This window comes from Hypanus sabinus, chromosome 31, assembly GCF_030144855.1.
Source record: "Hypanus sabinus isolate sHypSab1 chromosome 31, sHypSab1.hap1, whole genome shotgun sequence".
In the NCBI taxonomy this organism is placed as follows: domain Eukaryota; kingdom Metazoa; phylum Chordata; class Chondrichthyes; order Myliobatiformes; family Dasyatidae; genus Hypanus; species Hypanus sabinus.
In genome coordinates, this window is record NC_082736.1 from 21,190,457 (window position 1) to 21,204,434 (window position 13,978).

Consider the following 13,978-nt stretch of genomic DNA (forward strand, 5'->3'; position numbering starts at 1 on the left):
TCTCTTAGAAACCTTCCAATAACTTTGCCTACTGATGTCAGACTCACCAGCCTCTAGTTTTTCAGAGCCTTTCTTAGCAGCGGAACAACATTGCCTGTCCTCCAATCCTCCAGGACCTCACTGTCACTAAGGATGACATAAATGCCTTTGCAGGGCCCCTGGCAATTCCTGAACTTGCGTCCCACTGGGTCTGACGGAAGACCCAGTCAGGCCCTACTTTGCCTGGAGACGGCAGACACCTCCTCCTCTGTAATCTGTACAGGGCCCGTGAAAAGTCGATGCTGCTTTGCCTCACTTCTACAGTCTCTGTGTCCGTCTCCCGAATATATACAGATGCAAAAAATCTATTTAATATCTCCCCCATCCCGTTAGGCTCCACACATGGATTACCACTCTGATCTTCCAGGGGACAGATTGTATCCCTTGCAATCCTTTTGCTCTTAACAGGATTCTTCTTCACCTTGTCTGCTAGAGCAACCTCGTGCCTTCCCTTAGCCCTCCTGATTTCCTTCCTAAGCGTTCCTGTGCATTTCCTGTACCCCATAAGCACCTCATTTGTTCCCACCTGCCTATTCCTGAGACACAACTCCCTCCCATTCTTAACCAGATCCTCAATATCTCTCAAAGTCCTGAACCTGTTATTCTTCCATTGTATTCTAAAAGGCACATACAAGTTTTGTACTCTCAAAATTTCACTGCTGAGGGCCTCTGGCTTACCAAGTGTACCTTTGTCAGAAATCCACCCTTGCCAGATCCTCTCCGATACGATCAAAATTGGCCTCCCTCCAATCGAGAGTCTCAACTAGATCTACTTTTTTTTTTGCATATTTCCTCTGAAAATAATAGCACTGCAATGACTTCATGCAAAGTGTGCCTCTCGTACACAAACACTTCTGTCACCAGCCCTGTCCCTTTCCCGGATAGGAGATCTAGCATGGCGCTCTCGCCCGCTGGGGCTTCTGAGAGGGGAGGAGAGAGAAGGTCTGGGGTGGGTGGGGGTTTTAATTCCTCTGGCTGCCGCACTGGGCTGCTGAGCAGAGAGGGGAGTGCCTGCATTCAGATCTGACGGTGCACTCGACGCATCGAGGTGGAATGAGGTTAAACAGCAGCGGAAGGCAGAATAGAGCGCAACAGCGACATGGGAAGTGCGGTGCGGGAAAACAATAAAGTGCAAGAGCGTAACACGGTAGCTGTGATGTCCGCAGGGTTCATCTTACGGCACAATTGAATTGAATTGACTTTATAACTTGCATCCTTCACACACACGAGGGGTAAAAATCTTTACGTTCTGTCTCCGTCTGAATGTGCAATTTACAGTAATTTCTAATGAAAAATTTATACAAACAGAACAGTCAATATAACATAGAAATACGGTTGTATCAGTGTGAATTAATCGGTCAGATGGCTTGGTGGAAGAAGCTGTCCCGGAGCCTGTCGGTCCTGGCTTTTATGCTGCGGTACCGTTTCCCGGACGGTAGCAGCTGGAACAGATTGTGGTTGGGGTAACTCGGGTCCCCAATGATCCTTCGGGCCCTTTTTACACACCTGTCTCTGTAAATGTCCTGAATAGTGGGAAGTTCACATCTACAGATGCGCTAGGCTGTCCGCACCATTCTCTGCAGAGTCCTGCGATTGAGGGAGGTACAGTTCCCGCACCGGGCAGTGATACAGCCAGTCAGGATGCTCTCAATCATGCCCCTGCGATTGAGGGAGGTACAGTTCCCGTACCGGGCAGTGATGCAGCCCATCGGGATGCTCTCAATCATGCCCCTGCGATTGAGGGAGGTACAGTTCCCGTACCAGGCAGTGATACAGCCAGTCAGGATGCCCTCAATCGTGCCCCTGTAGAAAGTCCTGGGGATTTGGGGGCCCACACCAAACTTCCTCAACCGTCTGAGGTGAAAGAGGCGCTGTGTGTACAGACCACGTGAGATCCTCAGTGGTGTGGAAGCTGTTCACCCTCTCAGCCCCAGATGTCAATAGGGGCTAGCCTGTAGAGACAAGAGGTCTGTTCGAGAGTCAGCAGTGGGAGGGAAGCTGTCCTCGAGCTTGGAATACGTGCTTTCATAGCTTCAGCTTGTTGGACGAGGGGAGAATATCAACGGTGCAAGGGGTCCTTGATTCTGTTGGCTGTTTTCCAAAAGACCATAAGGCACAGGAGCAGAACTAGGCCATTTGGCCCATCGAGTCTGCTGATGGCTGATCCAACTTCCCCTCTCAGACCCAATCTCCCCTTATCCCTTCATGCCCTGACTAATGGAGAATGTGGCAACCTCTGACTTACACACACATAAAGACTTGGCCCCCACAGCCCCCTGTGGCAACAAATTCCGCACAGATTCACCACCTTGCGGCTGAAGATGTTCCTCCTCTTCTCTGTTCCGAAAGGACGCCCCTCTAGGCTAAGGCTATGTTACAGGATGCCCTCAACTTCCCCGCTATAGGAAGCATCCACTCTGTCAAGGCCTTTGATGGCTCGGTAGGTTTTAGTGTGGTCACCCCTTGTTCTTCTGAATTCCGGCGTTTGAGGCCCAAGAAACATGGACAGAGCCCGTGAAGGGGAAGGCAGGATTTCTTGTGATGTGCTGAGCTGTGTCCGCAACCCTCCATGCAACCGGCTCAGAAGCTCCCTCCGTTGCCACCTGTAAAATTATTGAGGGTCTTCAGGGTCCTTGGCCTCCTGAGGAAGCAGAGGCCTTTAGCCTGTTGATAGAGAGGCCCAGTTGCCACGGCGACGGTCGGGAGCGGGGCAGAGAGAATCCCGCTCGTCCGGCTGCTACTCCCAGATGGTGACACTCGGAAGTCGCGGGATCTTGCTGCGCGCAGACCGTCCGCCACGTTCCCCGTGGCGAGGCGGGGGCGGGGTTATCGGAGGGAAGCGGAAGGGGGTGGCTGCCGGCGCTGGGCTGGAGGCGCGTAGTGACACTTGTCCCTTCTTCTGTTGCAGGCAGCCCGACAAGCTGATCGTGGTGTGGACCCGGAGGAACAGGAGGGTGTGTTCAAAGGTAGGTGAGGGGTGTGGGGGCACTGTGGGCGGAGGGTGAGAGGTCACAGGTAATGTGTGTGTGTGTTTCATCCTCCCCCTCTTTATCTTACACACACATTCCCTCTCCCTCTCCCTCCACGTGAGCACCCTGCTCAGCGTGTGTACGAGCCTGTGTTGACCTGCCGAGCATTGTGGGTCTGCTGCCTTGGCAACGGGACGCCCCCGGCACGTCCTTGTTGCTCACAGACGGCACGTTTCACTGTAGGTTTTGACGTAGACTTGATCAACAAATTTCAATCCTGAATCTTGAGGTACCTGGATACGCAAGGCCCCATCTTGGATCCAAAATGTCTTTTAAACTGAACCTCTGCCTCTACCACTTCCCCTGGCAGCTCGCAACATATACCCACCACCCGTTGTGTGGAAAACCATGCCCCTCGGATCCCTGTTAAAACTTTCCCCTCTCACCTTCAACCTTTGCCCTCTAGTTTTGGACTGTTCTGCCCTGGGGTCATCTCTGGGACGACCTACACCCCTCGTGAATTAATAAACCTCTGTGAGGCCACCCCTCGGCCTCCTTCCATCAGAGGGAAAACAGTCCCGGCCTATCCAGTCACTTCTTACAGCTCAAGGTCAAAGTTCAGAGTAGACTTTTATTATCAAACTATTGATATGTCACCCCTAGATTCTTTTTCCTGTGGGCATACTCAGCAAATCTAAAGAATAGGATCAATGAAAGATTTAACGTACAACAAACTGTGCAAATGCAAATATAAATAATTACCAATAAATAACGGGAACATGAAATGACTTAAGACCATAAGACATAGGAGCAGAATTAGGCCATATGGTCCCATCGAGTCTGCTCCACCATTCAATCATGGCCGATCCTTTATCCCCCTCCTCCTCAACCCCAGTTCCCAGCCTTCTCCCCGTGACCTTTGATGCCGTGTCCAGTCAAGAACCGATCAATCTCTGCCTTGACTTACACCCAAAGACTTGGCTTCCACGGCTGCCTGTAGTGACAAATTCCACAAACTCACCACCCTTTGGCTAAAGAAATTACTCCGCATCTCTGTTTTGAAAGGGCGCCCCTCTATCCTGAGGCTGTGCCCTCTTGTCCTAGACTCCCCCACCATGGGAAACATCCTTCCCACATCTACTCTGTCTGGGCCTTTCTCTGAGTACAGACCCAAAGCCATCAAACGTTCCTCATATGATGACCCTCTCGTTCCTAGTATGAAATAAAGAGTCCTTAAAGTGAGATCATCGGTTGTGGGAACATCTCAATGGATGGGCAAATGAGCGTAGTAATCCATCTTGAGGATGGTTGGGGGTACTAACTGTTCTTGAACCTTGTGGTGTGAATCCTGAGGTTCTTGTACCTTCTACCTGATGGTTACAGTGAGAAAAGGGCATGCCCTGGGTGCTGGGGGTCTTTAATAATGGACGCACCTTTCTGAGACACCGCTCCCTGAAGATGTCCTGGGTACTTTGTAGGCTAGTACCCATGATGGAGCTGACTAAATTTACAACCTTCTGCAGCTTCTTTCGGTCCTGTGCAGTAACCCCCCCCCCCCCATACCAGAGAGTGATGCAGCCTGTCCATGGTACATAAGACTATAAGATATAGGAGCAGAAGTAGGCCATTCAGCCCATCGAGTCTGCTCTGCCATTTAATCATGAGCTGATCCAATTCTTCCAGTCATCCCCATTCCCCTGCCTTCACTCCATACCCTTTGATGCCCTGGCTAATCAAGAACCTATCTATCTCTGCCTTAAATGCACCCAGTGACTCGGCCTCCACAGCCGCTCGTGGCAACAAATTCCACAGATTTACCACCCTCTGGCTAAAGTATTTTTTTTCTCCACATCTCGGTTCTAAATAGACGTCCTTCAGTCCTGAAGTCGTGCCCTCTTGTCCTAGAATCCCCTACCATGGGAAATAACTATACCATATCTAACCTGTTCAGGCCTTTTAACGTTTGGAATGAGACCCCCCCCCCCCATTCTCCTGAACTCCAGGGAAAACAGCCCAAGAGCTGCCGGACGTTTGTCACACAGTATCCCTGTCATTCCTGGAATCATTCTCGTGAATCTTCTCTGAACCCTCTCCAATCTATAGCAGTTTTTGAGTGTACTTGTCGATATGCCAAATCTCTTCAAACTCCTAATGAAGTATAGTCGCTGTCTTGCCTTCTTTATGTGTTGGGACCAGGTTAGATTCTTACCCTGTCGGCCTATGTCCCCACATTCAAATACCAGGGGTCATCGTTGTTTCCCAGATACATTGACGTGCTTTGGAATTTGCTATGTTCTGTTCATCACGGCATGATGTGCAGCAAAAAGATTTTTTAAAAAAACATTCAACTTTTATAAAGAATAAGGAATTACAGAAAAGAAGTTGGAGGTTAAGCTGTAGACATGGATTAAAAAGTGCACAAAAAGCAGCCTGTATTCACAATGTAAACAGCTTTATCAATAAGTGGTTTAAAGCACGTACTTTACAGAATATAATATTAATGGTAAGACTCTTGGCAGTGTGGAGGATCAGATGGATCTTGGGGTCCGAGTCCATAGGACACTCAAAGTTGCTGCGCAAGTTGACAAGTTTGTTAAGAAGGCCTCCATCAACTGTGTGATTGAGTTCCTGAGCGGTGAGGTGAGGTGATGTTACAGTTATATCAGATCCCACTTGGAGTCCTGTGTTCAGTTCTGGTCACCTCAATACGGGGAGGATATGGATACTACAGAGAAAGAGCAGAGGAGATTTACAAGGATGTTGCCTGGATTGGGGAGCATGCCTTATGAGAATAGGTTGAGTGAACTTGGCCTTTTCTCCTTGGAGCGACGGAGGATGAGAGGTGACCTGATAGAGGTGTACACGATGATGAGAGGCATTGATCGTGTGGATAGTCAGAGGCTTTTTCCCAGGGCTGAAATGGCTAGTACGAGATGGCACAGTTTTAAGATGCTTGGAAGAAGGTACAGAGGAGATGTCAGGGGTAAGTTTTTCACACATAGTGGTGACTGCGTGGAATGGGCTGTTTGCAATGGTGGTGGAAGTGGATACAATAGGGACTTTTAATAGCCTTTTAGATAGGTAGATGGAGCTTAGAAAAATAGAGGACTATGCGATAGGGAAATCCTAGGCACAACATTGTGGGCCGAAGGGCCTGCAAAGTGCTGTAGATATCTATATTTCTGTGTTTAAAGTGCAGTACAGTTACCAGGGTAATACTATCAACATCCTGGGGGTGACCATCGACAAGAAACGGAACCGGTCTAGCCATATAAACACCGACTACCAGAGCAGGTCAGAGGCTCGGAATCCTGTGTCACTCACCTCCCGACTCCCCAGAGCCCGTCCACCATCGACAGGAAACTGAACCGGTCTAGCCATATAAACACCGACTACCAGAGCAAGTCAGAGACTCGGAATCCTGTGTCACTCACCTCCCGACTCCCCAGAGCCCGTCCACCATCGACAGGAAACTGAACCGGTCTAGCCATATAAACTCCGGCTACCAGAGCAGGTCAGAGGCTCGGAATCCTGTGTCACTCACCTCCCGACTCCCCAGAGCCCGTCCACCATCGACAGGAAACTGAACCGGTCTAGCCATATAAACACCGACTACCAGAGCAGGTCAGAGGCTCGGAATCCTGTGTCACTCACCTCCCGACTCCCCAGAGCCCGTCCACCATCGACAGGAAACGGAACCGGTCTAGCCATATAAACTCCGGCTACCAGAGCAGGTCAGTGGCTCGGAATCCTGTGTCACTCACCTCCCGACTCCCCAGAGCCCGTCCACCATCGACAGGAAACTGAACCGGTCTAGCCATATAAACACCGACTACCAGAGCAGGTCAGAGGCTCGGAATCCTGTGTCACTCACCTCCCGACTCCCCAGAGCCCGTCCACCATCGACAGGAAACTGAACCGGTCTAGCCATATAAACACCGACTACCAGAGCAGGTCAGAGGCTCGGAATCCTGTGTCACTCACCTCCCGACTCCCCAGAGCCCGTCCACCATCGACAGGAAACTGAACCGGTCTAGCCATATAAACTCCGGCTACCAGAGCAGGTCAGAGGCTCGGAATCCTGTGTCACTCACCTCCCGACTCCCCAGAGCCCGTCCACCATCGACAGGAAACTGAACCGGTCTAGCCATATAAACACCGACTACCAGAGCAGGTCAGAGGCTCGGAATCCTGTGTCACTCACCTCCCGACTCCCCAGAGCCCGTCCACCATCGACGAGGCTCAGGTCAGGAGTGGAGTGAAATACTCGCCCCTCGCCTGGGTGAGTGAAGCCTCCATCAACACTCCAGAGGCTCGACACCATCCAGTACGAGGCAGCCCACTCGATCGGTACCCCTTCCACAAGCATCCAGTCCCCCCACCATCGACGGACAGTTGCCACAGTGTGTACTATCTACAAGATGCACTGTGACAACAGGCCGACGTTCCTGAGGCAGCCCCTCCCAGACCCACGACCACCACCGTCTAGGCTGAGAACAGCAGATACCTGGGAACACCCCCACTTGGAAATCCCCCTCCGAGTCACTCCCCATCCTGGCTCGGAAACATATCACCGTTCCTTCATTGTCGCTGGGTCAGAATCATGGAATCCCCTCCCTAACAGCACTGGGGGTGAACCTACACCCCAGGGGCTGCAGCGGTTCAAGAAGTCAGCTCATCACCACCTCCTCAAGGGCAACCAGGGACGGGCAATAAATGCTGGCAATGCCCACATCCCATAAAATGAATACATTAATAGAAAATAGAGGGGGCCGTGGGGGTTGAACTAGATTGGTTGATCAGGTTAACTACCTGGGAGAAGAAGAAACTCTTCACGTGGCGTTAAGTGACTTGAGGGGTTTGGGTGAAGGGGGGGGTTTCCTCGGTGAAAGGCCCGGACAGAGTGGATGTGGAGAGGATGTTTCCCATTGTGGGGGAGTCTAGGACCAGAGGACACAGATAGAGTGGATGTGGAGAGGATGTTTCCCATGGTGGGGGAGTCCAGGACCAGAGGACACAGATAGAGTGGATGTGGAGAGGATGTTTCCCATGGTGGGGGAGTCTAGGACCAGAGGACACAGATAGAGTGGATGTGGAGAGGATGTTTCCCATGGTGGGGGAGTCCAGGACCAGAGGACACAGATAGAGTGGATGTGGAGAGGATGTTTCCCATGGTGGGGGAGTCTAGGACCAGAGGACACAGATAGAGTGGATGTGGAGAGGATGTTTCCCATGGTGGGGGAGTCTAGGTCAAAGAGGGCACAGCCTCAGAAAACAAGGACACCCCTCGGGAATAGAGATGGGGGGGGATTTCTTTAGCCAGACGGTAGTGAGTCTGTGCAATTCACTGCTGTGCAGGCCAAGTCTTCGGGTGTTGACGGGCACTCGATTAGTCAGAGCATCAAAAGTTACAGGGAGGAGGCAGGAGAGTGGGATTGAGAGGGACAATAAATCAGCCACAGTGGAATAGCAGAGAAGACTCAATGGGCTGAATGGCCTAATTCTGCTCCTACATCTGACGGTGTGAATAATACTTCAGTACTTTCAGGGAGCCAGCAGCCTACACCTCAATATCTCTCTGTCCTACAACACTCGACAGGGCCCTGTCATTCACTGGGTCAGTCCTGCCCCTGTTTAGCTCCCCAAACTTCACCGCTTCACGCTTGTCGAAGCCATTCATTCCGGTAAAACTGCTCTTGTGTTTTTCCAGCTGCACAGCTGGCAGCCCGGGATCAACAATCCGTATCGCGGGATGGTGGTCTGGCCAGTTCCGGAAAACATCGAGATCACCGTCACACTCTACAAGGTAATTGGTGACTCTTCCTGGAGTGGGTGGGGGATCTACATACCTCCCCACCCGTGGTACAATGTTCTCTCCTTGCATCTTCACCCACGCCGCCATCCCTTCTACACGGTGAAGCTCCTACGCTGGAGGAACTCTGCAGGCCGGGCAGTGCCTAGGAAAAGTGTAAACAGTCGACGTTTCGGGCCGAGACCCTTCATCAGTCCGAAACGTCGACTGTTGATTCTTTCCCATAGATGCTGCCTGACCATCTGAGCTCCTCCAGCATTTTGTGAGTGTTGCCTCTCCTCCTCCTGAATTGAATTGTCACTTGCATCCTTCATAATCATGAGGAGTAAAAATCTGTACTTTCACATCTCCTTCGAAATGAGTAATTTATAACATAAATGTGTAGTGATTGATAATATATGAAGGGGTTCACTCAGCCCTCGTAAGACCCGCTCTCTAATACAGGCAGTGTCCTGTTACGCCTCCTCTACTCCCTCTCTAAATCTTCCTCATTTGTATTTCCTTTCCAGGATCCCCTTGCTGAGGAATTCGATGATAAATCGTGGACGTTTATGATTGAAAACGTAAGTCTCTCATAAACCCAGGAACCTGCCTTTCTCTGGCGTGAGGCGGCGTCCCAGTCTGGCGTCAGAGAGCGAGGGCGGGAGCCAGTCAGGCCCTTCGGTCCGGCTCGCCCCCTACTAGCCCTGGACAGCGCGGTTAGAGCACCCACTGTCGTAGTGGTCTCCGGTTAAGGGTTCAGTTCCCGCCGCTGCCCGTACGGAGCTTTCGCGTTTCCCTTGTTCCGAAGACATGCAGGCCAGGGTCTGTGAATCGCGATTGTCTGGCGATTGTGGGCTTCCTCCCCCACTCCCTGCCGAAGGTTCAGACTGTGCTGGTCTCCCGCGCAAGCCGCTCACTTCACTGTACACTTCAGCCTCTTTCAAACCACCCGCCGTCCCTCTACAGCGTCGGAGGGCCAACGCCTCGGGTCAAGACTCGGCTGCATTATCCACACCTAAAGGACAAGGGACACCCCCCCCCCACCCCGATTATAACAATGTGCACACATTGGACAGGGAGGGCAGCTGGCTTGAAAGAGGGGTTAAAGAAGCCAGCTTTGTCAAACTGGAAAACCCACCCCTGAACAGAGGGGTTGAGGTCCGGTACCACCTGTCAGTTACTAACACCACAGTCCTAACATCTCGACCCCAGCCAGTTCACACCTCCACCCATAAGACTAATGACCCTCAACGACCCAGATATGACTGCAGCGCCTCGAAACATCTCTCAGAGTTTGTAAGCTGGAAAACTGCCCGCCGTGGAGCAGAACTGAAGAAGCCTCTCGGGTGAGGGGGCAAAACGTACCGTGGCAAGTCCAGTTGATTCACCACTGCGATGCAGAGTACAACTCTGAGATCTGTCTTCTCCAGCTAGCCACACGATGCAGGAAGCCGTGCAAGTCGGCGAAAGAAAGACGAGGACCACCTCCCACCCGCACGAAAAGAGAGAGAAACAAAAAGAAAATCGCGACCCCTGACCCCCTTCCTCGCACAAACACGGATATATCAGCCTGGCCCGCCAGTCGACAGCGTGGAAAGAATGGGCGTGAACATGGAAAAATTAACACAGAACCGGAAGACGCCATCAGTCTCAGAATTTCGATAAAATTTCCAACAGCATCGGGGCTCAGCGACTCAAACTGAGTGGAGAGTTGAAAGAGGCGCGAGGAGCAGCCAAGGAGCAGGATCTCACAGAGACGAGAGGGCCAGGCAGCCTGTGCCTGCTCCAGAGGCCCTGGTTCGATCACCACCTCCGGCGCTCTGTGTGTGCCTGCGCGCGCGCGCGCGCAGATTTTCATGTCCCCCCCCACCACATGACTGCACAGGTTTTCCCCGGGCGTCCTGCTTTCCTCCCACACTCCAAGGGCGTCAGGTGCATTACCACTGGTGTACGCCGTAACGCCAGAGCTCCTGCAGACGTTGGGAATCTTAAGCAGACGCGCAGAGAAAATGCCGGAGGAACTCAGCAGGACAGGCAGCGTCCGGAGAGGAGAAGAAAGAGTCAACGGTTCGGGCAGAGATCTAATGGAGGGTCTCGGCCCAAAATGTCGACTGCTTATTCTCGTCCGTAGATGATGCCCAAACTCCTCCAGCGTTTTGTGAAATTTGTATTTTGCAAAACATTAAAATTACTATGAATTACCATAAATACACAAGTATGCAAAAGATGGGTAACGAGCTAGCGTTCATGGGTTTATGGACTGTTAAGGATTGGATTGAATTAACTTTATTACTTACAATCTTTCACATACACAAGGAGTAAAAATCTTTACGTTATGTCCCCATCTGAATGTGCAATGTGCAATTTATAGTAATTTATAATAAATATTATGTACAACAGGACAATCAATATAACATAGAAATACAGTTCTGTCAGTGTGAGGTAATCTGTCTGACAGCCTGGTGGAAGAAGCTGTCCCGGAGCCTGTTTTTATGCTGCGGTACCGTTTCCCGGATGGGAGCAGCTGGAACAGTTTGCGGTTGGGGTGACTCGGGTCCCCAGTGATCCTTCGGGTCCTTTTTACACACCTGTCTCTGTAAATGTCCTGAATGGTGGGAAGTTCACATCTACAGATGCGCTGGGCTGTCCGCACCACTCTCTGCAGAGTCCTGCGATTGAGGGAGGTACAGTTCCCGCACCGGGCAGTGATACAGTCAGTCAGGATGCTCTCAATCATGCCCCTGTGATTGAGGGAGGTACAGTTCCCGTACCGGGCAGTGATGCAGCCAGTCAGGATGCTCTCAATCGTACCCCTGTAGAAAGTCCTGAGGATTTGGGGGCCCCCACACCAAACTTCCTCAACCGACTGAGGTGAAAGAGGAGCTGTTGTGTACACAGCCGGTGTGTACAGACCACGCGAGGTCCTCGGTGGTGTGGATGCTGAGGAACTTGAAGCTGTTCACCCTCTCAACCCCAGAAGAACTGAGGGGAAGAAGGTGTAACTTCAACAGTGAGTGTGGGTCTTCACGCTCCTGCGCCTCGTCTCCACTGGTGGTAACGGGAAGAGGACACGTCCTGGAGGACTTCAAAAAAGAACTTCAAAACATGAAGCTAGTTCGAGCGGGGACGCGGGGACTCCGAATTGCGGGTGTAACTTTGCGGCTTTGCTTCAGGCGAGGTGCGCACGCATCACACGGGTGTTTGATGACGCGTGCAGTTTGCGTATTTTTAACGTGCAAGCCGTAATGAATTAGTTCAAGGACAGGAGTGCCTAACCGAGCAAGGTTGCTCAAATATAACTATTAAGTACATAACTGTTTGCATTTGCACAGTCTCCTGTCTTCTGCACGCTGGTTGATCTTTCGTTGATCACAGGATCAACTCTATTCATTGGCTGAGGATGCCCGCAGGAAAATTAATCTCAGGATTGTACGTGGTGACGTTTCTGTACTCTGATGATAAATTTTACTTTGAACTTTTCGAACTTTATAATCCTATGGCGTAACGTTCTTCAGAAAGTGTTTTTACATGGTACAAAGATGGTGCGGAGGATCAGCTGGTCCGACCTCACCGGTGCCGGATTGCCAGAATTTGACCGGCTTCTGCCTTTGCCTTTCAGGAGAGCAAGGGGCGGCGAAAGGTTCTGGCGGCGGTGGACATCAGCATGAAGCGCTACGCCAGCCCCACGCCCACCGTGACCGACGTCAGGCTCCAGCTGAAGCCCCTCTCCGTCAAGGTCATCTCGGCCACGCTCCAGCTCTCCCTCTCCTGCGTCTTCCTGCAAGAGGGCCGGGCTACGTGAGTGTCGGGCACCCTTCCAACCACAACCCCACCCCGTCCCGACCTGTCCTGTCCCAACACGACCCATCCCGTCCCGTCCCAACCCGACCCGTCCCGTCCCGTCCCGACCCGTCTCGTCCAGACCCGTCCCGTCCCGACCTGTCCTGTCCCAACACGACCCATCCCGTCCCATCCCAACCCGACCCGTCCCGTCCCGTCCCGACCCGTCTCGTCCAGACCCGTCCCGTCCCGTCCCAACCTGTCCTGTCCCAACACGACCCATCCCGTCCCGTCCCACCCCGTCCCGACCCATCCCGTCCAGACCCGTCCCACCCCGTCCCGACCCACCGTGCTATGGTTCTCTCCCAGTGCCTGCCAGGGTCACCCTCCTCCTTGGCCACTGCGTGGGGTGGGGGGGGATGTCGGAGGGTGATGGGACGTCTTTTTGCAGTAGAGGCGGAGGTTTGTAGAGAATATGAGGGCAGTGAGAGTAGACGTGGGGGGGTGGGGGAGAGTTCTGAGGGGCTCTGGGGGAATTGAAATGGTAAAACTCTTGCCAGTGAGGGGGATCTGAGAAAATTTGGGGTCCGTGTCCATTGGACCCTCAAAGCTGCTGCGCAGGTTGACAGTGTTGTTAAGAAGGTGTGTGGTGTGTTGGCATTCATTAACCATGGGACTGAGTTCAAGAGCCGAGAGGTAATGTTGCAGCTATATAGGACCCTGGTCAGACCCCACTTGGAGTACTGTGCTCAGTTCTGGTCGCCTCACTACAGGAAGGACGTGGAAACCATAGAAAGGGTGCAGAGGAGATCTACAAGGATGTTGCCCGGATTGGGGAGCATGCCTTATGAGAATAGGTTGAGTGAACTCGGCCTTTTCTCCTTGGAGTGACGGAGGATGAGAGGTGACCTGATAGAGGTGTATAAGATGATGAGGGGCATTGATCGTGTGGATAGTCAGAGGCTTTTTCCCAGGGCTGAAATGGTTGCCACAAGCGGACACAGGTTTAAGGTGCTGGGGAGTAGGTACAGAGGAGATGTCAGGGGTAAGTTTTTCACTCAGAGAGTGGTGAGTGTGTGGGATGGGCTGCCGGCAACGGTGGTGGAGGTGGATATGATAGGGTCTTTTAAGAGACTCCTGGACAGATTCCCTAAAAGTGGCATCACAGGCAGATAGGGTAGTAAAGAGAACTTTTGGTACATTGGCCTTTATAAATCAAAGTATTGAGTCTAAGAGTTGGAATGTAATGGTGAGGTTGTATAAGACATTGGTGAGACCGAATTTGGAGTATTGTGTGCAGTTTTGGTCACCGAATTACAGGAAGGATATTAATAAGGTTGAAAGAGTGCAGAGAAGGTTTACAAGGATGTTGCTGGGACTTGAGAAACTGAGTTAT

The 13,978-nt window shown here is 51.9% G+C and overlaps 1 protein-coding gene across 6 annotated transcripts in view; it reads left to right on the plus strand.

Moving 5' to 3' along the window:
- Window positions 1-13,978, plus strand: part of LOC132383941 (EH domain-binding protein 1-like) — a 142,707-nt gene that overhangs the window by 63,711 nt on the left and 65,018 nt on the right. For all 6 annotated transcript variants that reach the window (XM_059955132.1, XM_059955129.1, XM_059955127.1 and 3 more), the window contains exons 2-5: window positions 2,948-3,005; window positions 8,719-8,814; window positions 9,330-9,383; window positions 12,422-12,600. In XM_059955132.1, coding sequence (XP_059811115.1) covers window positions 2,948-3,005; window positions 8,719-8,814; window positions 9,330-9,383; window positions 12,422-12,600 — 387 coding nt within the window. The remainder of the gene's footprint in view (window positions 1-2,947; window positions 3,006-8,718; window positions 8,815-9,329; window positions 9,384-12,421; window positions 12,601-13,978) is intronic.